This window comes from Danio aesculapii, chromosome 23, assembly GCF_903798145.1.
Source record: "Danio aesculapii chromosome 23, fDanAes4.1, whole genome shotgun sequence".
NCBI lineage: Eukaryota > Metazoa > Chordata > Actinopteri > Cypriniformes > Danionidae > Danio > Danio aesculapii.
The window spans coordinates 48,731,530-48,754,186 of NC_079457.1; the positions used below are offsets into that span (position 1 = coordinate 48,731,530).

The 22,657-nt window shown below is 38.8% G+C and overlaps 1 protein-coding gene across 1 annotated transcript in view; it reads left to right on the forward strand.

Moving 5' to 3' along the window:
* LOC130216911 (cadherin-like protein 26) overlaps positions 1–22,067 on the forward strand; it is a 25,474-nt gene extending 3,407 nt beyond the window's left edge. Inside the window, exons 2-17 of the mRNA XM_056448830.1 lie at positions 5,135–5,257; positions 7,327–7,476; positions 8,895–9,039; positions 9,806–9,978; positions 11,466–11,597; positions 12,381–12,563; positions 12,798–13,117; positions 13,206–13,348; positions 13,423–13,647; positions 13,995–14,216; positions 15,269–15,387; positions 18,140–18,244; positions 18,731–18,814; positions 20,817–20,849; positions 20,930–21,016; positions 21,161–22,067. Of these exons, the coding sequence (XP_056304805.1) occupies positions 5,135–5,257; positions 7,327–7,476; positions 8,895–9,039; positions 9,806–9,978; positions 11,466–11,597; positions 12,381–12,563; positions 12,798–13,117; positions 13,206–13,348; positions 13,423–13,647; positions 13,995–14,216; positions 15,269–15,387; positions 18,140–18,244; positions 18,731–18,814; positions 20,817–20,849; positions 20,930–21,016; positions 21,161–21,367 (2,451 nt within the window). The 3' untranslated portion in view covers positions 21,368–22,067. The remainder of the gene's footprint in view (positions 1–5,134; positions 5,258–7,326; positions 7,477–8,894; positions 9,040–9,805; positions 9,979–11,465; positions 11,598–12,380; positions 12,564–12,797; positions 13,118–13,205; positions 13,349–13,422; positions 13,648–13,994; positions 14,217–15,268; positions 15,388–18,139; positions 18,245–18,730; positions 18,815–20,816; positions 20,850–20,929; positions 21,017–21,160) is intronic.
* The last annotated feature ends 590 nt before the right edge of the window (positions 22,068–22,657 follow it).

Genomic DNA, 22,657 nt, shown 5'->3' on the forward strand with positions numbered 1-22,657 from the left:
GTCAAAGTGCTCATGATTCAGATATTGATAGTTATTTTGGGATTGTGTGCACTAAATTTTACATTTAAAGTCAGATTTGTATCTTTATTTGACATAAATTACGTGTGTGTGTGTGTGTGTGCGTGTGTGTGTGTGTGTGTGTGTGCGCGCATATACTTTATAATTACTGTGACATTAACTTTGATAAAAGATAATAACATTCATTTTCAGTGTTTATTAATTAATTAATTCATTGATTATTTATTTTCAGTGTTAAGATATATGCGTTTGTGTGTGTGTGTGTGAGTGTGACTAACCCAGAGTTTTGGTGTGATAATTAATTTATTTCAGTGTTTATTTATTAATTAATTAATTTATTTATTTATTTATTTCAGTGTTTGCATCTGTGTGTGTGTGTGTGTGTATACTTTATAATTTTGTGACATAAGCAATTTTAGAATGTAACTAACTTTTGTTTAGTGTTTATTTATTTATGTGTGTGTGTGTGTGTGTACTTTATAATTATCATTAAATTATCTAGCAGTTTTGGGCTGATAACTAACTTTTGTTCAGTGTTTATTTATTTATTTATTATGTATTTTCAGCGTTTACTTACTTCTGTGTGTGTGTGTGTGTGTGTGTGTGTGTGTGTGTGTGTGTACTTTAATTATTCAAAAATTACCTAGCAATTTTGAGCAGATTACTCAGTGTTTATTAGTTAATTATTTGTTTTTACATGTGTGTGTGTGTGTGTGTGTGTGTGTGTGTGCGCATGTGTGTGTGTGTGTGCGTGTGTGTACTTTATAATATAATTGTTGTGACATTAGCACTTTTGGATTGATAATAATTTATTTCAGTGTGTGTGTGTGTGTGTGTGTATATATATATATATACATATACATATACATATATATATACACACTTCATAATTATTTTGATATTAACTCGCTGTTTTGGAGTGATAGCTACTTTATTTTAATAGTTTATTTATTTATTCTTTATTTTCAGTTTTAACGCATGCGTGTGTCTGTGTGTGTGTCACAGTTTTGGGCTTATAACTAACTTTTTTCAGTGTTTATTCATTTATTAACCCAATTTTGCCAGACTTAGTTTGACTTTCATGCATCACCATGTATTAGACTTGGGGAAAAATTCCCAATTGTTGTGACTGCATATCTAAAAGAAACAAGAACAAATACAGAGCGGGCCTTTTTTAAAATCTAGTTTGCTATTGCTGGATCTCATGTGATTGACAGTAAACACCAACCAGAGGGAGTATTTCATTGAACAATTATAATTGTGGAAATGATTTGGTAGAGGAATTCTTATGAATATTTATTTTATTGTATTTTGTATTTATTTATTTTTGATGTGTGGTCTGCAATGTTTATTATTTGTTCATCCAGGACATTCTTGAAAAGCAGATGACAAATCTCCAAGAAGTTTTCGTGGTAAAATATGTACAGTTGAGTGCAAAATTATTCGCCATCCTGTGAAATATTTATTCTTTTTTCATATTTGCAATAAAAATATGGGCAAGGAATTTCTCACAGTATTTCCTCTAATATTTGTTCCTCTGGAGAAAGTCTTATTTGTTTTATTTCAGCTAGAATAAAAGCAGTTTTTAATAGTTTTAAAGCCATTTTAAGCTCAATATTATTAGCCCCCTTCAGCAATATTAGTGTTGGATTGTCTCCAGAATAAACCACTGTTATACAATGACTTGCCTAATTACCCTAACTTTACCCTAATTACCCTAGTGAAGCCTTTAAATGTCACTTTAAGCTGAATACTAGTGTCTTGAAGAATATCTAGTCTAATATTATGTGCTGTCATCATGACAAAGATGAAGACATCAGTTATTAGAGATGAGTTATTAAAACTATTGTGTTTAAGGCTAATAATTCTGACCTCAACTATATATATATATATATATATATATATATATATATATATATATATATATATATATATATATATATATATATATATATATATAAACTAGGTGGGGGTTTGAGTAACAGGAGTAATTTCCCTGCAGCGTTTGGGTTCACTGGCCTTTGCTCAAGGGGGATAAAAGTGGTAGTTCAAGTTCATGCAGATTCTAGACTTTCAGCTGCCAGACTAAACCACATCTGCACTGAGAAACACACTTCTCAAAACACACAGCTCGAATGAGCACCGACTGCATTCAAAACCACTGAGTACACAGTAAAAAACATCTGTTAATGAACAGTTCCCCTTCAGATTGGGAACTCCAATGCCGTGTTGGAACGACACTTTGACGACCAATCATGCTTGAGTAAAGCCATGGTCACACTGCACTTATCACCCCATAGACTTCCATTCATTCATTCATTTTCTTTTCGGCTTAGTCCCTTTATTAATTTGGGGTCGCCACAGCGGAATGAACCGCCAACTTGACCAGCATGTGTTTTATGCAGCGGATGCCCTTCCAGCTGCAACCCATCTATGGGAAACATCCATACACACTCATTCACACACATGCATACGGACAATTTAGCCTGCTCAATTCCTCTATAACGCATGTCTTTGGACTGTGGGGGAAACCGGAGCACCCGGAGGAAACCCGCACGAACGCAGGGAGAACATGCAAACTCCACACTGAAACCCCAACTGGCCCAGCTGAGGCTCGAACCAGTGACCTTTTTGCTGTGAGGTGACAGCACTTCCTACTGCGCCACTGCGTTGCCCTAGACTTCCATTCATACGCATGCAAATGTGTCAGACCAGAAATGCAAGCTCGTGCGACAAGTTTCAGTTTGCTGCGTTGCTCAGTTCAATAATTCTTACCTGCGAAATCGCATCACATGACTGCGTGAGACCAATAGAAGATCAAAACATGACCTCTCTGGGCAGAAATTTAAAATATGGACCAATCGTTCACTGTGCCGTACGACAGAATTTTGCATGCTCAAACTCTAGTGTGACCGCAGCAAAGAAAACGGGCCAGTGAATGCCTTTGAGTTGGCAGCACACAGCTCCACAGGAGCAGGCTGAGTATAAGGGCAGCAGCTGGGGAGAGCAAGCCAGGCTTTTTGCTTCAGAGGCCTCATGTGCAAACTGTAGAGAGCCATCTGCGAGACTGAGTTCCAGAGAGAGCCAGCTATTTACCCTGAAAGAGCAACATGGTTGAGCACTTTTTCAAGACTCTGTTCTGACCATGTGTTTCTGGATGCGGTGGTTCCTGTCTCCGGATGATGGGCACAAGTACTGCACCAGAGGTCTGGGGGTCCAGTATGTGGAGGCGCTGTTCTCGAACAGTTCAGTGCTCCCACGGCTTGCACTCAAAGAGCTCAAACCACCCCTCCTGTTCCCAGCAAGTCAGTTGGCGCTCTGGCATACCTGAGGGTCATTGTGAGGGCTCACATCCCGAGCTGCCTCACCGCTGGTGCATTAATGATTTCGCTGATGGTGCAGGCTCTGGCAGCCTGGTTAGTATTGCTCAGCCTGTCTTGAAAGCTCATTCGGACAATCAGACTTGGCTATGCGATTCAGTTCGCCAAACGGCCCCCTAAAGTTAACAGGCATGTATTTCTCAGTGATCAACCCCATGTCTGCCCCTGTCTAGCGCAAGGATATTGCTGTTCTACTGCGAAAAAAAGTTAATTTATTATATTTTGAATGATTAAAAATCTTGTTGACAAGTGGATAAAAGTATTATTACTTAAAGAGTCAACAACAGATTCTTGTATGAAATATGCCTGCCTAGATTTTATTGGAGTTAACTTGTTAACAAAGGTTCTTCAACAGAACCACGCCTCGCTTTGTCTCCTTAACCAATCACCTACTCCCTGAAACTTATCTAAGGCAGACCAGCCCTCTAGCACTGTTCTTCTCGTTCTCTCGAACCCTCCCTTCCTCCCTCCCTCCCTCTACTTCCTCGCTTCCCATTCACAATCCTTATAACCCTCTCCTCACTCCTAGGTTGAATCGAGGGAGTCCAATCACTCTACCAAAATATTACAGAGACGATACCTCACTCTGAGTGTCTGGGCATCATCGGAGGATCAATCTACCTACCTGTTCACTGTTCATCCTCTTACTTCCCTTTCTCTTCATCCCACTGTTGTCTTACCATCGCTTTCATCCCTAGAATAAAGTCAACCCAGGCTCATTCTGAAAATGTAGTCCCGCGGACATTTCTGGGGACCGCGAATTATGTAGCCGGAGGTAAGTATGGCTGCACTTAATTTTTTTAAGCGAATGCTACGGGGCGCTGTGACACCGTTCCTTTTAGCACTTACCGGCTGACCACTTACCTTTGTGTGGAGGGCTTTCCCACCGCAACCAGTTTGTCCGGTTAGCTTGTCCTGTACGTTGAAGGACTTGACACGCAGAGAGGAGCTGACCATGACGACAACCGGGTTCAAGTCTGGGGAAGAGCGGTTCCAGAAATCAGGTAAGACAAAAACAGAATGCAAAAAGTAAAGTGAACAAGTTCATAACAGGGTGAGAATGTGGTAAAAAACACGGTAAAAATCAGACCAGGGCTTTTCTTTTTCTGGACAGCTTTGGTAAATTGTTGGTTGGGTTTAGGGAAGTAAGCGGGCGAGCGGGTCAATCGGTAAAATTGGTTGGGTTCAGGGAAGGAGGAGGGTGGGTCGGGCGGCCGATTGGCCGGTTGCCCAGTCAATCATTCAACCAGTCGGACAGACGGTCGTTCGACAGCGGCCTCTGGTGGGTTTACGCGAGAACAGCGCAGGCGCGAACGCCACTTGCGAGAGACATTTGAGAAGCAAAAAGTGGACACAGCGGCCTCTCGCGGATTTGCGAAAACAAAAACTGCAAAAATACGTACCTCCCGGGACGTATTTCGCAGCCTCCAGAAACGTCCGTGGGACTACGTTTTCAGAATGAGCCTGGATTGAATAAAGCGTAGCTCAAAGTGTGGTGTGGTCCATGCTGGGGAATGATGTATAAAACTATTGTTGGACTGCATGATATTTCAGTGGGTGTCTTCTGTAAATGATGGGGAAAGTCAATGTATTGTGTTTGTCTCGCAAACAAACAGTGTCCCACACTGTATAAATAAGTGTATACAGTTTTATAGGTAAAGAATGATCTGGAAATGTTATATAATCACACATTGGCGTATGTTTTATAACAGATGAAGTGGTTTGTCTTTAACTAGCTTTCCTGGAGTGTGTGTTCATGGGCTGACGGTGGAAAGATACGACAGAGGCGCATGTGGATTATTGAGTCATTTGCCATCGAGGAAGAATCTCCTGGACCATTTCCATATAAAATAGGCAACGTGAGTGATTTACTGTCTGCTAGAATTCATTCAGTTCTGTTTTATTTAGCAGTATTGATTGTACACATGCAAATATAAATATTCATGAGTCAAATGGAGACTTTAGATGCGACCGACGTCCACCGGAACATGACAAAAAAAAGAGCATCACATTTCTGAACGGTCTTTTAATATTTTGTGCCATATAGCGTTATTGGTCAGTCATGGTTAATTCAACCATGTAGCTACAAACATAAATCGTATGAACAATCTCTATTCAGTTCATTCCACTATTATGTGCTACGTGGAAAACAATAATTAAATGACTCAGTCTAATGTTCAAGAAGAGCCCACAGTTAGTTCTTCTGTCATGTTTCCTGGCTGACTCGAGATTGCTTTGCTTCTGTCTCCCTCTATCCTGATCCATTTGCGCAGCTTCTCAAGATCTCTGTTGATCAGTCTCGTTGTCAGATTTACTCGTGGTTTTAAAATATGAAAATGTGCTTGACTGCCTCTTTGCCATTTTGAAAATACAAATATTATTCAGGTTGGCCACTATGCCACTATTTATTTTCGCAGCTCACTGCACGCGAAACAATTACCAACCAATGAGAGTGATTGAGAACGTAAGGAAAGCCGATTGGCTGAAAATATTGTTGAGAGCTGTCATGTGTGTGCACGCATACACAATGCACACAGCTTTCGATTGCGCTCATTCTCTCTTTCTTTCACACACACACGCACGTGCACAAGCGTAGGTATTCACCAAGCACAAGTTAATGCCGGATTCAATAAAATAAATAACGGAATGCAAAACATTTTCCGCAAGCATCTGACATTTTCCGAAACAGGATCCGGCTCAGATGAGTATGTGATCATAATTAATCTGTTTTAGCATTTTTAAATTCTGCTTTACTCTTTTATTGATTGCCAAAGTCTGAATGTGCGAATAGAAAACCAACTTATTCTATAAATGGGGAAAAAAGCACATTTACATATTTATTCCTCCCCAAATTTTTGCATGTAACTGATAAATTATTAGCGCTCTAGGCATCCTAATGAGGCTGCATGTCTAAATTGTTGATTTGTACCAATTTTCAATGTTTGAAAACCAAATTTGGGTCACTTTTGCATAAAAAATAAGGCTGAAACTGGAAAGTTAGCGAGAAAAATAAGTTATACTGAACAGATATATCCATTAAAATATGAGTTTAGTCACCAAATGTTTTTAGTAATAGAAATACAGCAGAAGTCAGAATTATTCGCCCTCCTGTGAATATTTTTTGTCAAGTATTTTCCAAATGATGTTGAACAGATTCAGGAATTTCTCACAGTATTTCCTCTCATATTGTTTCTTCTGGAGAAAGTCTTATTTGTTTTATTTGGGCTAGAATAAAAGCAGTTTTTAATAGTTTTAAAGTCATTTTAAGGTCAATATTATTAGCCCCTTCAGCAATATTAGTGTTGGATTGTCTCCAGAATAAACCACTGTTATACAATGACTTGCCTAATTACCCTAACTTTACCCTAATTACCCTAGTTAAGCCTTTAAATGTCACTTTAAGCTGAAGACTAGTAAATATCTAGTCTAATATTATGTGCTGTCAACATGGCGAAGAGAAAAGACATCGGTTATTAGAGATGAGTTATTAAAACTATTATGATTAGAAATCTGCTCTCCGTTAAACAGAAATTGGAGGAAAAATATACAGGAGAGCTAATAATGCAGACTTCAACTGTATATGCACAAATATATTACCCTAGGCCAGTGTTTCCCAACCCTGTTCCTGGAGGCACACCAACAGTACAGATTTTGGATGTCTCCCTTTTCTGACCCATTAACTTCAGGTTTTGGAGTCTCTTCTAATCTTCTGCTGAGTTGATTCAGGTGTGTTGGATTAGGGAGAGGTTGAAAATGTGTACTGTTGTTGTGCCTTCAGGAACAGGGTTGGGAAACACTGCCCTAGGGGGTCCTGTAGAAGCTATGAATGTAAAAGAGCGATCTGTGAAAGGTGAATTCATTTATGCTGAACACTGTATATAATCAGAGACACATTTTAAGACCCATGTGCATGTCGTCTGTTTTGCAGATTCATGTTGAAAGGGCTTATTTATTAAAATTCGAGCTGCAAGGTGAGGGTGTGGATAAGGACCCCAAAAACCTCCTCACAATTGACAATAAAGGAGATGTTTATGTCCATAAAAAGGTGGACTTTGAATCTGGTCAAAATATGCTTAAAGTAAGTATGCCTTAAAGAACTAATCATATATACATGGTATAATATCTATCTATTAACAGTTTATGTATTTTGTTTTGTGTTTATTTGCGGTGGTGAACTGCATTATGGGATGTTGATCTCTGCTCTGTCCACTTTTAATGTGGAAAATTCAACTCTCCAGTTTAACACAGTGACTTTTATTGACATTTTAGTACAACTCCAAATCAGAAAAGGTTGGGACAGTATGAAAAACGCAAATAAAAAAGAAAGTGAGGATTTCTAAATGTACTTTGACTTGTTTTCATTGCAGACAACACAGCAAACATTATTTCATGTGTTCCTCATGATTTATATTGTTTATTGTTTGTTTTCAAATAAACACGTATTCCAATTTTGAAGCGCAAAATGCGACAACAAACACCCCATACTGTCGCCCACCTTAAGACTTGTTTACAAAATGACTGAAGTGACTGAAGACACCAAGTGATGAAGAGTTTCAGGTGTCATTTTGTAAACAAATCTTAAGGTGGGCGACAGTATGGGGTGTTTGTTGTCGCATTTTGCTCTACAAAATGCGCCACACGTTCTCTATTGGAGACAGGTCGGGACTGCAGGCAGGCCAGTCAAGTACCTGTATCCTTTTCCTACACAGCAGGACTTTGTAATGTGTGCAGAATGTGGTTTAGCATTGTCTTGTTGAAATATACATGGAAAAAAGGCAGCATATTGTGCTCCGAAATCCAAAATGTGCTTTTCAGCATTAATGGTGCATCACAGAAGTGCAAGTTATCATTGCCAAGGGCGCTGACACAACCACAGATCATGACAGACCCTGTCATGGTCTGACCACAGTACACATTTCAACTGTGTGATGGTCCATCCCAAATGCCTCCGAGCCCAGAGAAGTTGACGGTACTTCTGGACACTGTTAACATAGGGCTTCCTTTTGGCACAGTACAGTTTTTACTGGCATTTGTGGATGTAACTATGTATTGGGGCACTTGACAAAGGTTTGCCGCAGTATATTCATTTATGAATATTTATAAATGAAAAGTTGACCAGACAAAACATCAAATATTTTGTGAAATACAAGTCAATGTGGAAATCACCCCCTTTCTTTTTATTTACATTTTCAATACTGTCCTAACTTTTTCTGATTTGGGGTTGTAGTTTGAAATAATATAATGTATAACAAATAATAATATCTCGAGAAATAAATCAAAAATAACAGAAAATGTGCTGCATATACAACACTAACCCAGACTGCATAGCACTACAAACCATTACACATGTGCAGAACACACACTATTTAAGGTTTTCACGGTTAAAAGTTTGGGTATTTATGGGTATTTTTCAGAGTGTAGCATAATAACAGCACTGAAATGAATACTAGTTCCTGTATTACACTGCCAATTGACTTTCACTGGACTCAATTACAGTTAATGTTCGAAGCAAAAAATAAATCCAATAATGCGGTGGATATACGGCTTGGTGTTGAGATCAGGATATTGGACATAAATGATCACGCGCCTGAATTTCAGAAGTCAGTCTATGAAGTGACTGCAGACGAGTCTCATGCTCAAGGTAAATCCTTATTATTATTTTTAACACTTCTCTACTTTTGCTATTTTTATATTTAGGGCATCCTGTCATTATTTACTCAGCCTTGTGCACTGGCAGACCATTATGTTGTTATATTTACAGTTGAAGTCAGAATGATTCTCCCTCCTGTGAATTTTTCTTTTCTTTTTCTGGATTCAGTATTTCCTGTAATCTTCTTTCTTCTAGAGAAAGTCTTATTTGTTTTATTTCAGCTAGAATAAAAGCAGTTTTTAATAGTTTTAAAGCCATTTTAGGCTCAATATTATTAGCCCCCTTCAGCAATATTAGTGTTGGATTGTCTCCAGAACAAACCACTGTTATACAATGACTTGCCTAATTACCCTAACTTTACCCTAATTACCCTAGTGAAGCCTTTAAATGTCACTTTAAGCTGAATACTAGTGTCTTGGGGAATTGATGAGCTGTAGTGTATGAGTGTGTGTGTGTGAATGTCAGAGTGTATGGGTGTTTCCCAGTACTGGTTGGTAACTGGAAGGGTATCCACTGAGTGAAACATTTGCTGGAATAGTTGGTGTTTTATTCCGCTGTGGCGACCCCTGATAAACAAGGGACTAAACTGAAGGAAAATTAATGAATGAAATATACAGGAGGGATAATAATTCTGACTTAAACTGTTTATTTTGGTTACATTCAAGATCTGTTAAATTAATAACGACTGTGTGCATTCATGAAATATTTTATGGTGAATACATTTGGGTGAAATGTGAATTTCTTAATATTTATCTAGGTACAGAAGTGCTGACAGTACTGGCACATGACAATGACAATCCAACTACAAGCAATGGGACTTTCACTTACTCAATCAAGTCTGTAACACCGAAAACAGATAATGTCGAGTTTTACATTCAGCAGCATAAAGAATCTGGCTCCATTTATTTTAAAGGGTGTTTGGACTATGAGGTACGGTCATAATTACTTACACCTTAAACAAAAAATTATACAAAAAATACTTTTCTAACTTAGAGTGTTTGTCTTGTTTCTAGTCCAAATATCTCCAAATTCGTTAATCAAAAAGCATTTCCTAGACAAGCAAAACATATTGTTTAGTTTTCAATAGTAAAATGTCAAAATGAAGAGAGTTTTTCCTTAAAACAAGTCAAATAATCTGCTGTAATCTGAGGTAATAAAAATAATGATATATTCGCTTTGACATAAGGGGCCCTAACATACACCCGGCGCAATAAGGCGCACGACATGTTTGGCGTTGATTTGTTGCTCTTTTTAGACCAGTGCAACACTAATTTTCACGTTTTGTGCTACATTGTTTAAATAGCAAATCCATTTGTGCCACTCTGTGGACTCATGGGTGTGCTGGTCTATAAAGGAGGTGTGTTAAGGTGCACTGTTGGAGTGTTGCTATTCTGAAGAACAGAAATAGACCACACGATTGACCAACTAAAAGCTGCTCTAAAGCCCAGCGCAGAGCGCGTTAGTTATGCGCATATGCAGGTCCAAATGCTTACACACTGCTGAACACACACAGGATGATCAGCAACACACAAATATCTTTACAGATGAAAACAATTACAGGATTAAAATGATCCAGAAATGATGATTTTCTACATCAATATAAAAAGTCTATTCATGACAGTTTATATAAATTTATTCATGACGATCTGCATCTGTATAATGTGATTATTATCAGGATTATTGATTATCTGCAGATTTATATCTGTTTTAATAAACACACGTGTAGATTTGTCCAGCTGTGGGGTTTTGGAGACGTCTGCATCACCATATGGGGCATCAGAACAGGACGTGTGTTTGGATATAACTCAGTGTTTTGACCACACTTCATTATTATTGTTCATTTATTCCTCTGCTGGAGATTAGAACTGAATTTAGAAATAGTTTTGATCAAATCTTTGTGAAGCGTTCAGCTTTTACACTTACAAAGTCTGCCATGTAAAAAGCAAATGAGCCATGGCGTGATGCAACTGACTCTCTTTCTGACAAACTCTGATTGGTTTAATGCACGTTCTGCTCAAAAGACACCCAGAACTCAATAAGAGAATAAGCTCAACCCTGTTAGACCATGCGCCGGCATGCAGAGTGTATTCTTCCATCCTTAAAATAGCAAAAGTGGATTGGGACACGCCCTTAATGTTTTTGCGCCATGCGCTTTAGACTTTGAGCCTAGATCATTAAAATAGAGCACAAGGTTATTGTGCTTACCTCTTTGGCAGATTATTTTGCTTGTTTTAAGGAAAAACTCACTTACTTTTTGCATATTATTTTTCAAAACCTGACAGTATTTTTGGCTTGTAAAATGTAAAATATTTGGGGTTTTTAAGTAAAAAAGAGCTTTTTTTATGTATTGATTTTTGTGTTTATAAACATTTCTCAATGCATCATCAAATGTTTTATTTTAAATGAATCTTTTCCAGAAAGCTCAGAAATATACAATCCTGGTTGAAGCTAAGGACGACGGGGAGAAAAAACAGTTCTCAAGTACAAGTACAGTGATAATCAATATTCAGGACGGTAACAACAATCTTCCAGAGTTCACTGGCAAAACAGTAGGTTTTAATATGTGTTGCAACGTTTTAAAGGGGACCTGTTATGTCCCTCTAGATGTAATATGTGTCTCTAGAGTGTGTGTGAAGTTTCAGATCAAAATAGCACACAGATAATGTTCTCCAGCTCTCTGAAACTGACCCTTTCAGGCTTTGATCCTAGTTGTGGCGTTTTGGTGACTGTCGCTTTAAATTCAAATGAGGTTGTGCTCTTTTCAGAAGAGGGCGGAGCTACAGATGCCTGTGCATCAGCATAGCAACAGATGTAAAACAGCAGTGTGTGTGTTGTTAGTGCTGTTCAGGTGTGCATGTGTGCTTCAGTGTGAGTGTGTGTTCATGCTTCTGTCAGTCTATGTCGCTCCTGTCGCTGTTCATCTAAAACTCCACATCTATAATCCTCTTAGTCTATGCTGACATTATCTTCAGCAGCTCAAACACTCTAATGGCTAATGGACAGACGGCTGCTTCTCACTCAGAGCTGCTGTTTATGCTAATGAGGGAGAGATGGGCACTAGTGGGCGTGGCTTTCTCCCTCTGATGACACGTACAAAGGGAGAATGTCAATCAAAGTGTTTCTGCAGACTGTTTTGATCAAGTCTGACTATAAACAAGAGAATGAATTCACTTTTATTGCACAAATGTGCCACACAAATGTTTTTAAACATTGATTTTTGCGTAATAGGTCCCTTTAATGTTTGTGATGCTCTTAGTTGTTGTTATTTAATGGCATGTAAGACATACAGTATTGTACTATAAATCCAGTGAGATTTTTGACTTGTGTTTCAGGGTTCTGGGAAGGTCAAAGAGCGGGAAACTGGGGTTGAGGTACTGCGACTGCAAGTAACAGACAAAGACAAGCCTGGATCAAAAGCCTGGATAGCCAAATACACCATAAATGGAGATAAAGAAAATCAATTCAAAATAGAAACAGACCCTGTGACGAACGAAGGGATTTTAACTGTTGTTAAGGTAGGCGGATGATGGTTAATGCTTTATTGTGTCAACAGTTGCCCAAAGATTGAGTCAGTGTTGCTGGTTTGGGCTGTTTAGGATATTCACATATTGGTTTTCCAAATATGTTTATCCTTTAGAATATTTTGACCATCATTTTAACATGATAAAGTTACAAAAGTATGCCTGAATGCAGTAATGTTGACAATTTTCCAAATTCTCTTTATGTTTTGATACACTCCAAACACCCAGCCAATGGACTACGAGGATCAAACACACCAAAATATATCCATCAGCGTGCAGAATGAAGTTCCTTACTTTTCATGTAAGGTCAAAAAGCAAGTACCAAATGCCATGTGGGAACTTGACAAAATCCCCCAAAACCCAGGCGCAAGTGTTGCAAACCTCTATAAAACTATGCCAGCCACCATTCATGTTGAGGATATAAATGATCCACCAGTATTTATACCTCCCGTCAAAAACGTGCCGGTGATGGAGAACATTGCAATAGGAACGAGTCTTACAACCTTCATTGCTAAAGACATGGATGGAAGCCATGCAAACACATTTAAGTAAGAGAAACTTAATATAACGAGTAACATTAATTGGAGATTGCATATAAGCAAAGGTGAGCTTACCTGGTGTTTCTTTGAATCTCAGATTTGTTAAAGGTGAAGATCTTGATAATTGGGTAACTGTTGATCCGGTGACTGGACAGGTAACCACGGCTAAAATTCTGGACAGAGAGTCACCGTTTGTGATTAACAACACCTATAAAGTAATCGTATATGCTGTGGATGATGGTAAGCATGTTTTATTTCCCAAAGATTTCTTCATTAACTGTATTATGTTGACTAACAGTGTCTCTGATCACCAGGAGAACCACAGCTGACAGGCACAGGGACTCTCTTTATCCATGTTAATGATGAAAATGATAATGTACCAATCCTGGAGATGAACAGAATCGACTTGTGTCTGAATACAGAGCCCACAATGGCCAACATCACAGCCGTAGACCTGGACCTTCCTCCATACACCTCACCTTTCTACTATGAGCTTTTAGGGGATGTTAAGAACAAATGGAAGATTGATCCAATCCACGGTAATGATACCTTTCTTCTTCAAACTACTGTTCGCACTAAGTATCAAATTTCACTTGTAAAACACATCATGAAAGTAAAATAAGGGTCACACTTTATTTTGATGTACAATTAACGCTAGTAACAAACCCTGAAGCTCAATAAACTACAACTTAGTGGCTTATTATACCTTAGTAAGGAAGTAGTTGGGTCTAAAAAAAGAGCATACATTTTATAACATCTTAATAATATGGAGGTAATAAGCCAAGAGTAAATGGTGTCAATTGTTACTTAAACTAAAGTGCGATCTTTGCAATAGAGGCTGATTTCCTTTGAGGTTGTGTCTGTAATCTTTCTTTTTCTTTTACAGGCAAAACCGTGACTCTAGTAAAAGAAAAAGATGTGTTTTCAGGTCATCAGCTCCTCCAGATCAAAATATCAGACCAGCAGGGATTATACTCCATCCAGAACCTGTCGGTCACAGTGTGCGACTGCTCGGTCAATTCCAACTGCCATGTCAGAATGGTGTCAAAGGCTCGGATGGGACCGACTGCCGCCTTGATGGTTCTTCTTGCAATTCTGATCCTCATAGGTAATTGAGTGTTTTGATGGCATTGACAGTGCTAATATGTGATGAAGGACTTTGTAAACAGTTTCATGATGTTGAACACCTGTCCTTCTGTACAATTCAATCCAACCATAAAGGGTGTGGCAAAACAAAGACAAAAAAATCCTGTAGAAACCTGTTGAATGACACCTGCACCTGTTGAATGCCTTTAAACTGTTTATATGGCTAATCAAAGTAGATTGATACTCTTGTATGATACCAAATATCCAGCAATGCGTGACCATGATTAATAAAATACCGGAATCCAAATATGGTCATATTACTCACTAAAAGCATAGTACAATCTTAGAGAGATCTCATTTAAAGCATGTTGGGCTGGCAGTAGTTCCATGCAACTACTGTATCTTGGCTTACTATAAAATTCCCCCCAAATAACTGACACGTTTAGTCTTGGTTTCTGTAGAACTGAAGATTTGAGCTCCAACCCTAATCAAACACACCTAAACAAACAAGATCTCTTTAGGTATACTGGAAACTTACAGGCAGTCAAGCTGGAGCTAATCTCTGCAGGACACCGGCCCTCCAGAACCAAGTTTAGTGACACATGCTGTAATGACAGGGTGTTCAACCCTGTTCCTGGAGATCTATATTGATTTTGGAAAAGTGTTTGCTAATTGATTGAATTTAAGGTATTGTATGGTACAAATTATTCTACCATGCAATACATAAAAATACCATGGCTGACTGGGCTGATCACTGTGACCTCAGCATGTATTTATCTATCTAGGGATAATTCAGCAGTAACCTTTGGTCACACCGGTAACCCTTTAAATGCTCGGCATCAAACATTGGTGGTTTAGAGATGTTTAAATTCAGATGAAAGGGATGCTATTGCAGATTCCTGGGTAAACCGAAATTGTGTGTCTGGCTCCTGGTGCTGCGCCGAGTGCTGCGGGTGGTCATTGAGATTTTGGGTATCATGTTTAAACTTTACACTGTGATTAACTGCATCCTTCCCTATTAATGAACCATGATTATACAAATATTCAAATAAATATTCCCTTTTTGTATTTCAGTGATGTGCTTACTGGCTCTTTTGATCTCCTGCAAGGAAGAGAAAAAAATGATTGCAAATGACGATGCCATCGGTTGTCTGATTACAACAAATACAGAAAATCCAGGAACAGACTGCATGGTAATTTCTTTACACTACCCATAGTACCGTTCATTCATTGATCCTAGAGATTGCGAATTTTATTCAGTTTTAGGTAACACTTTACTGCAAAGATCCATGAATCAACTATTAACATGAAATCATGAACAACACTTTAATAGTCTTCAGTGCCACATGAGATTGAAGAAATCATCCAGACATGCTGATTTGATGTTCCAGAAATTTTTCAGGTTACACACAGTATTCAACCTGGTTTTCTGTCAAGTATATTCAATGCTGTGTCATAATGTTAGCACTTTGGGTATGCGTCTGCATGAGTTGGAGTCTGAAGCATGTGTTGGCATACACCAATATTATTGGAGGTGGAGTTAGACCTGACTCCTTCATCAATGCACTTCATAGGACATATCATCACTTCATGATAAAATAAGGGTGGTAGGGCTTGGTGACTGAATTGTCAACATTAAAGCAGACTATAAATGTGCAAGATTTACCTCACTGACCTGGGCAATATTCCTAGCACAATTCAATTCCATGAGAAGGGAGATCTGTAACACCAAGTTCATACTCAGGTTGTCCAGAATGGAGCCACTAGTATCAGATTTACTAGTTCTTGTTAACTCCTCTGGGCATACAATAGAAGCCTCTGTCATATCTGCACAAATGACGACGAACCAGACAGGGGAAAACTCCTCAGAGTCAAGCCAGTCCACTTCAAGTCTTAAATGGTTTGTTCATCCAAAAAATGTTATTGTACTGTTATTAATATTTCACCCTCATGTCGTTCCATTCACTGAGACCTTTGTTCATCTTTAGAGCACAAATTAAAATATTTTAGATGAAATTTAAGAGCTCCCTCATCCTCCACAGAAAGCAGAGGTCCAGAAACAAACAAAAAGAAAAGGAACCAAAAACATTGTCAAAACACATACTTGAGTGGTTCATCTGTAATCACATGAAGCTCAGAGAACACTTTTGTGCTGCAAGAAAACTGTAAAAATGACTCTGTTCGCCTACGCCTTCTCCATGACAGTTCAGGGTACTTGTTTACAATAAGCAATACAGTGTTTGCATGTTGCTCTGTTAGCTCAATGCATTGTTTTGGCAATAGTAAATAAAATGTATGTGCTAAAATACCTTAATTTGTGTCCTGAAGGGCGGCACAGTGGCTAAGTTGTTGGCATGGTTGCCTCACGGCAAAAAGGTCACTGGTTCAATTCCTGTCTTTTTCTGCGTGCATAGGATAATAGCATAAACTAAACTGGCTGTAGTGGGTGAATGGGAGAGTATGTGGGTATTTCCCAGCACTGAAGGTTATACTTTCAGTGCTGGTTTGTGGCTGAAAGGGAATCCAGTGTGTAAAACATGTGCCAGAGTACTTGGCGGTTCATTCCACTATGGCAAACTGAATTGAATTGTAGTGAAGTGAACCTTGTCAAGTATGGTTTTACCATTACTTGAAATTGGTATAATTGACCTAAGTGTAGACACACAATTTGAGTGAGAGCAGACACACACACAAATACACACAGTGAGCATACACCCAGGGCAGTCGGCAGCTATTGGAGAGAGTGAGGTTCATTCACTTCCACCATCTTCAATTCATGCCAGGACCTTGGAATCAAACCAGCAACCTTTTTTATTACAAGTCCTACTCCCTAACCATTAGGCCACAACTGCCCCCTGATAAGCTGAAGCAAAGTCAGTGAGTGTGTGCTAAAGATAAACAAAGTCTCAGGGGATAGGATGGCATGATTGTGAGTAGTTCATGACAGAATATTCATTTTTGGGTCTTTAAAGGTCCTGTGCAAGACCCGGAATCACCATATTAAATAGACCAAACAATCTGTCATGAAAGATAGCTGGGAAATGAAAATAGATTAGGACCCAAGGTATTCCTGCATCCTCAGTCACCAGAGGTGAAGGGTTCAGCAGAAACAACCAAAGCTGTGGCCTAATGGTTAAAGAGCTGGACTTGTGATTAAAATGTTGCAGGTTCAAGTCTCAGCTCCAGTAGGGATTGCTGGTAGTGAGAGTAAATATCCAGTGCTTTCAATATCCATCAGTATCATGACTGAGTTGATCTCCTTGAGCAAGACAATTGCTATGTATGTGCCCTTGGATGGGTTAGGCTGGTCTGGTATTCTGGTCAACTATGGCATCCAAGGACGTTCCAGGTTGACTTATTGGCCATATAGACCTAATGCAACACAGCAGGGCTTTGAAGGCAAGATGTGTTCAACATTGCAGAGAATGATCTGCCCCTAATCCATTCTTGCAATAGTCTGGGGTCACTCTTCAGAAAGGAGGTCCAGGAAGAACCAGGGATTTCTGCAGGGGGACCAAGGTCACATGTTCACGGCTATTTTTATAAACAGAGATTTCCCTGCTTTAATTGTTTGAAAAGTGGCCTACTTTTTTCCTCAGAAATCTTTCATGAACATCACATTGTAAAATCTGAAATGTTGCTACAGTTATTTATTATTACAACTTCGAAGCAGTAATACATTTTAGCTTGAAATCACACTTAGTTCTTGTAATTGGTGCAGTAACATTTTAATGTGATATTAACGTTTTATATTGCATACTTGTATGTTTGTAATTGCTTTAAAAGACTGTTATTAGTTATTGCATATTTCATCATCCATTTACTTGAAATTGAATTGAACCTTTTTTGCAAAGTGTAAAGTTCTGATTGTTGAGACACATGTCAATATAAAACCATTATGTTTTTGTCTTGAGTCATTTTAATCCAAATCATGTTTTCATAAAGGTGCCCTTCAGTATAGGAGTTGACAAACCGGATTCTGCCAACATGCATAGCAGTATACAAGTCTCTACAAAAGTAAATTCAAGCCAGAACGTCAGATCACAAACTGTGAGTAATAATGTTTGGATTTCAATCTGATTTTTATATTAACCCTTGTGTGCTGCTGGGGATGTTTTCCTTCACTCTGGGATGATTTTAAGTCTTAATTTGGCCACAGCTTTCTCTGTGTTTCAGCAAATGAGATTTAAGAAAATGCTTTGAAAATCAAAGAGTTCAACAATACACTCTAGACACACGGACTACCCTTTCATTATGTTAGGGGCTGTTTTTGCCCCATTGACTTGCATTATAATCACATTTTTTGATTGCAAAACTATGACAGCATATAATCAAAAACAACCACAAACATAGCAAATGGGTAGTCAATTTGAACAATACACCAAGGGTTAATATGAAGTGTTGTCTGTGAAGACCTTCTGAGTATATCTAACTGAAAAAATGAAAGTTTAATTTGCAATTCTGCAATCCTGAAGACTACTGTATTCAGGATAAGTAAATTGTCTAAAAGTGATTATTCTGCTTCAATACATCCAGGTGATACAAAAAAGTCAACACGCAGTTTCACAGGCGCCACAGCAACTCCTCAATGGACAGGCATTCGAACGCTCATCATATCGGGTGAGTGCTAACAGCCCAAGCAAGTTTTCAAAGTTTCAGCTAATTGGAAATACGTGCCTCAGCCTATATCCTTACAAAATGTAAAATATGTTGCTCCAGGTACATTTCGTTGCACGTTTCAGATGACAAATCCACTAGAGGGCGCAAGGTCTACATTTTGCAAATCTTAAATGCGTTTTAGGATACATTTTTCTAATACACTTTCTTCTTGTAGACGTTCAGGTGATGGTGGAGCTTGTCATACAGATCAGCTAGCAAACCACTGACCGAAACCCTTCCCAAAACCCAATCAATAGTGTTTCCACAAGCAGACGTGATAGAATAGTGCACTGCAGCCACATCCAATAGTTTTACCTTGATTTTGCATTGCTTTTATTTCTTTTGTGGAAGCATTCTTCACTGCACTCGAGCCAGAGTATTCTGCATTTCAAGTACCACCCTGTTTATCTGACCATGCCAGAAAAGTGTCTATATCAGGGGTCACCAAACTTGTTCCTGGAGGGCCGGTGTCCTGCAGATTTTAGCTCCAACCCTAATCAAACACACCTGAACAAGCTAATCAAGGTCTTACTATGTATACCTAAAACACCAAGGCAGGTGTGTTGAGGTAAGTTGGAGCTAAACCCTGCAGGGACACCGGCCCTCCTGGACCAAGATTGGTGACCCCTGGTCTATATGGAGATAGATAGGTGACACAAACATATTCGATTACAAATATAGACGCATTTCAGTTTGTTTGACAATTCTCTGTGTCACTGTAAATATCATTAGTGTGAAAGAAACGAACGTTGTTGTCATACTGCCCCCTAGTGTTCATTTTACCCACAAACTGCAGTCAAACATACCTCTGTTTCCTCTGTCGTTGCCTGATGTCAAACAGTTATTCATGCTTTCATAACTTTACACTTGGGTTACTGTAATTCTCTGTTTTATGGCATTTCCAAATCCCTGTTAGCCCGACTTCAAGTGGTCCAGAATGCTGCAGCCAAATGTCTTAAAAATGGTCACAAATATGACCACGTCATCCTCATGCTACACCCCCTCACATTGCCTACCAGTCCATTTCAGAATTGAGTTAAAAATCTTTTATTTCTATTCCAATTCCTACACAATCTGATTTATGTATACCTGTCAGATCTTCTGCATACCCTCCTAGAAGTCTAAGATCTTGTAGTCTTAATTTATTGAAATTCCTACATCAAGGCTGAAAGGCAGAGGAGACTGAGCCTTGTCGTGGTGGGTGCTCAATTATAGGTTTGTCTCTACACCTCTGAATAGCACCATCTCCAACAGTTTTCTCTTCTAAAAACTTATTACCTTAGCTTTTAAACTGGTAATCCTGCTGTTTTTAATCTGTTTTAATCATCCGCATCTACTTACTATTTGTATCCTCTACACCAGTGTTTCCCAACCCTGTTCCTGAAGGGACACCAACAGTACACATTTTCAAGCTCTCCCTAATCCAACACACCTGAATCAACTCACCAGAACATTAGAAGAGACTCCAAAACCTGAATGGGTGAGATAGGGGAGACATCCAAAATATGTTCTGTTGGTGTGCCTCCGGGAACAGGGTTGGGAAAGACTGCTCAACACCATAGGTCTTAAACTCAATTCCTGGAGGGCCGCAGCTCTACACAGTTTTGCTCCAACCCTGTTCAACCACACCTGATTCAACTAATAAAGGTGTTCTTGACTCTTTTGAACACACGGTTATTTGGATCAGCTGTGTTTGATAGGGTTGGAGCAAAACTGTGCAGAGGAATTCAGCTCCTCCAGGAATTGAGTTTAAGTCCTATGCTCTACACCTTCTAATATTATTAGTTTCTTTATGTAAAGCTCATAGGAAATTTTCTATATTAAATAACTAAATTAAATATAACTAAACAAAACTAAACATTAAAGTACATTTTTTGCGATTTCCTCATGATATTTCCAATGAGCCTGTGTTGGCCATTTCATTTGTTTTGCGATAGTTTCTGAAATATGGGTTGTTTTTCAGAGTTCCACAAGACGTTCATACAGAAATTTCCAAGTAAGTGTAAAAATAAAGACGCCAACTATTATGTCCGACCTCAGCCTTTTTTTAACACCTAATCTGCATATGTTCAACAGCGTGCAAGTATCAGATCCAGTTTTAGAAGCAACTACAAAGTCAATACATCTTACTTTGGCGAGAATCTCGCTGTTCTTATCAACCAGGTAACATTGATGCGTCTTTCAGTTGATGCTACTAATCTAAGCACTGGACACATGTATTCATTTATTATTATTAAGATTTTGCAAGTATTTCAACATTTTAGAAACGTATGTAAATAACTGTCATGGTGTTTCGTTCCTTTTCAGAAAGTACTCTCTCTACAAATGCGTGAAGAGGAGCTTGGTGCTTACGAGCCGCACTGTTATGCAGATGAAGGAAAACCTACGGCCAGTTCTGAACTGGACGCAATCTCTATATCAGAGGATGACTTTCATCCAGACATGCTCAAAACCCTGGACAACAGGTTTAGTAAACTAGCAACCATTTCCAGACCTGACCTGATGAGAAGGTGACAGCTTTCTCAGGAGGTGTAGAAACTAGTGTCAATTTCCTCGACGAAAATGGCTTGACACAATCAGAAACTTGACAGGTTTGCTGCACTAGTGATGCTGAGTTTACATTGCATGGTTTTAGCCCTGATTTTCACAGGTTTTGTGAAATCGCAACTTGACACAAGCCATGCAGTAATAGTGATGCAGTGTGAAAACAACGGGGATCCGACGATAATGAAAATCATGCAGTATGAACTCTGACTACAGCGACAATTCGTTTGCTGCAATCCAATCATCTACTGATTGAACAGAGCTTTGCAGTGGCTTATAATGAAGATTAACATTGGTTAGTTTTTATATTTTTGACTAACTCCCTTGATTTCTTTCAATTCAATTCAATACATCTTTATTTCTATAGCGCTTTTACAATGTAGATTGTGTCAAAGGGTCTCACATATAAGATTACAGTAAATTGAAACAGTGTCAGTCCAGTGTTCAGTGTTGAAGTTCAGTTTAGCTCAGTTCAGTGTGGTTCAATTTTCACTGCTGGAAGTTCAAACACTGGAGAGCAAATCCATCGATGCGCAGCTCTACAGGTCCCGAACCATGCAAGCCAGTGGCGACAGTGATGAGGAAAAAACTTCACCAATTGGCGAAAGTGGAGAATTAAAAAACCTGGAGAGAAACCAGGCTCAGTTGGGCACGACCATTTCTCCACTGGCCAAACGTCTTGTGCAGAGCTGCAGTCTAGGCGTCGGAGGCTAGAGAGCGCTGGACGTCCATCGTGGAGAAACTGCAAGTGGGAGAGGTCACCGGCTGGTGTACAGGCTGTCCCTTCAGGCAGATTTTTTGTCAACAATGATGCGTTCATTCATTACATGCAAATCAGAGTTTGCGCACTCATCGTTTTTAATCAAGTTACTAGCACAGAAGTTACAGGCAATGAACATGTTTGCATTTATTTCAATTGATGAACTAAACACTGGTAGACTCTTTCTTTATTTACTGTTTAATTACTTGGCAATGAGATACTGTATTAAAACTTAACATGCAATACTGAAACATAAGGGATGCTGGGTGAAATATTCAGGACAAATGGAATGAGGGAATTACTTTTTTTTCTAACGTCATACAAATGGTGAAATATATTTGCAATTCCTGAAGGAATCACAAGTGCTTGCTAAGCACCAACTGAATAGTGTTAATGTTTTATATACGCTCAGGTTTTAAGCTTTGTTTCTGTGTAAATACCTTTTTGTAATGACTATCAGGTATGAAAAACCAATGTATTATGACATCATCACTCTATTT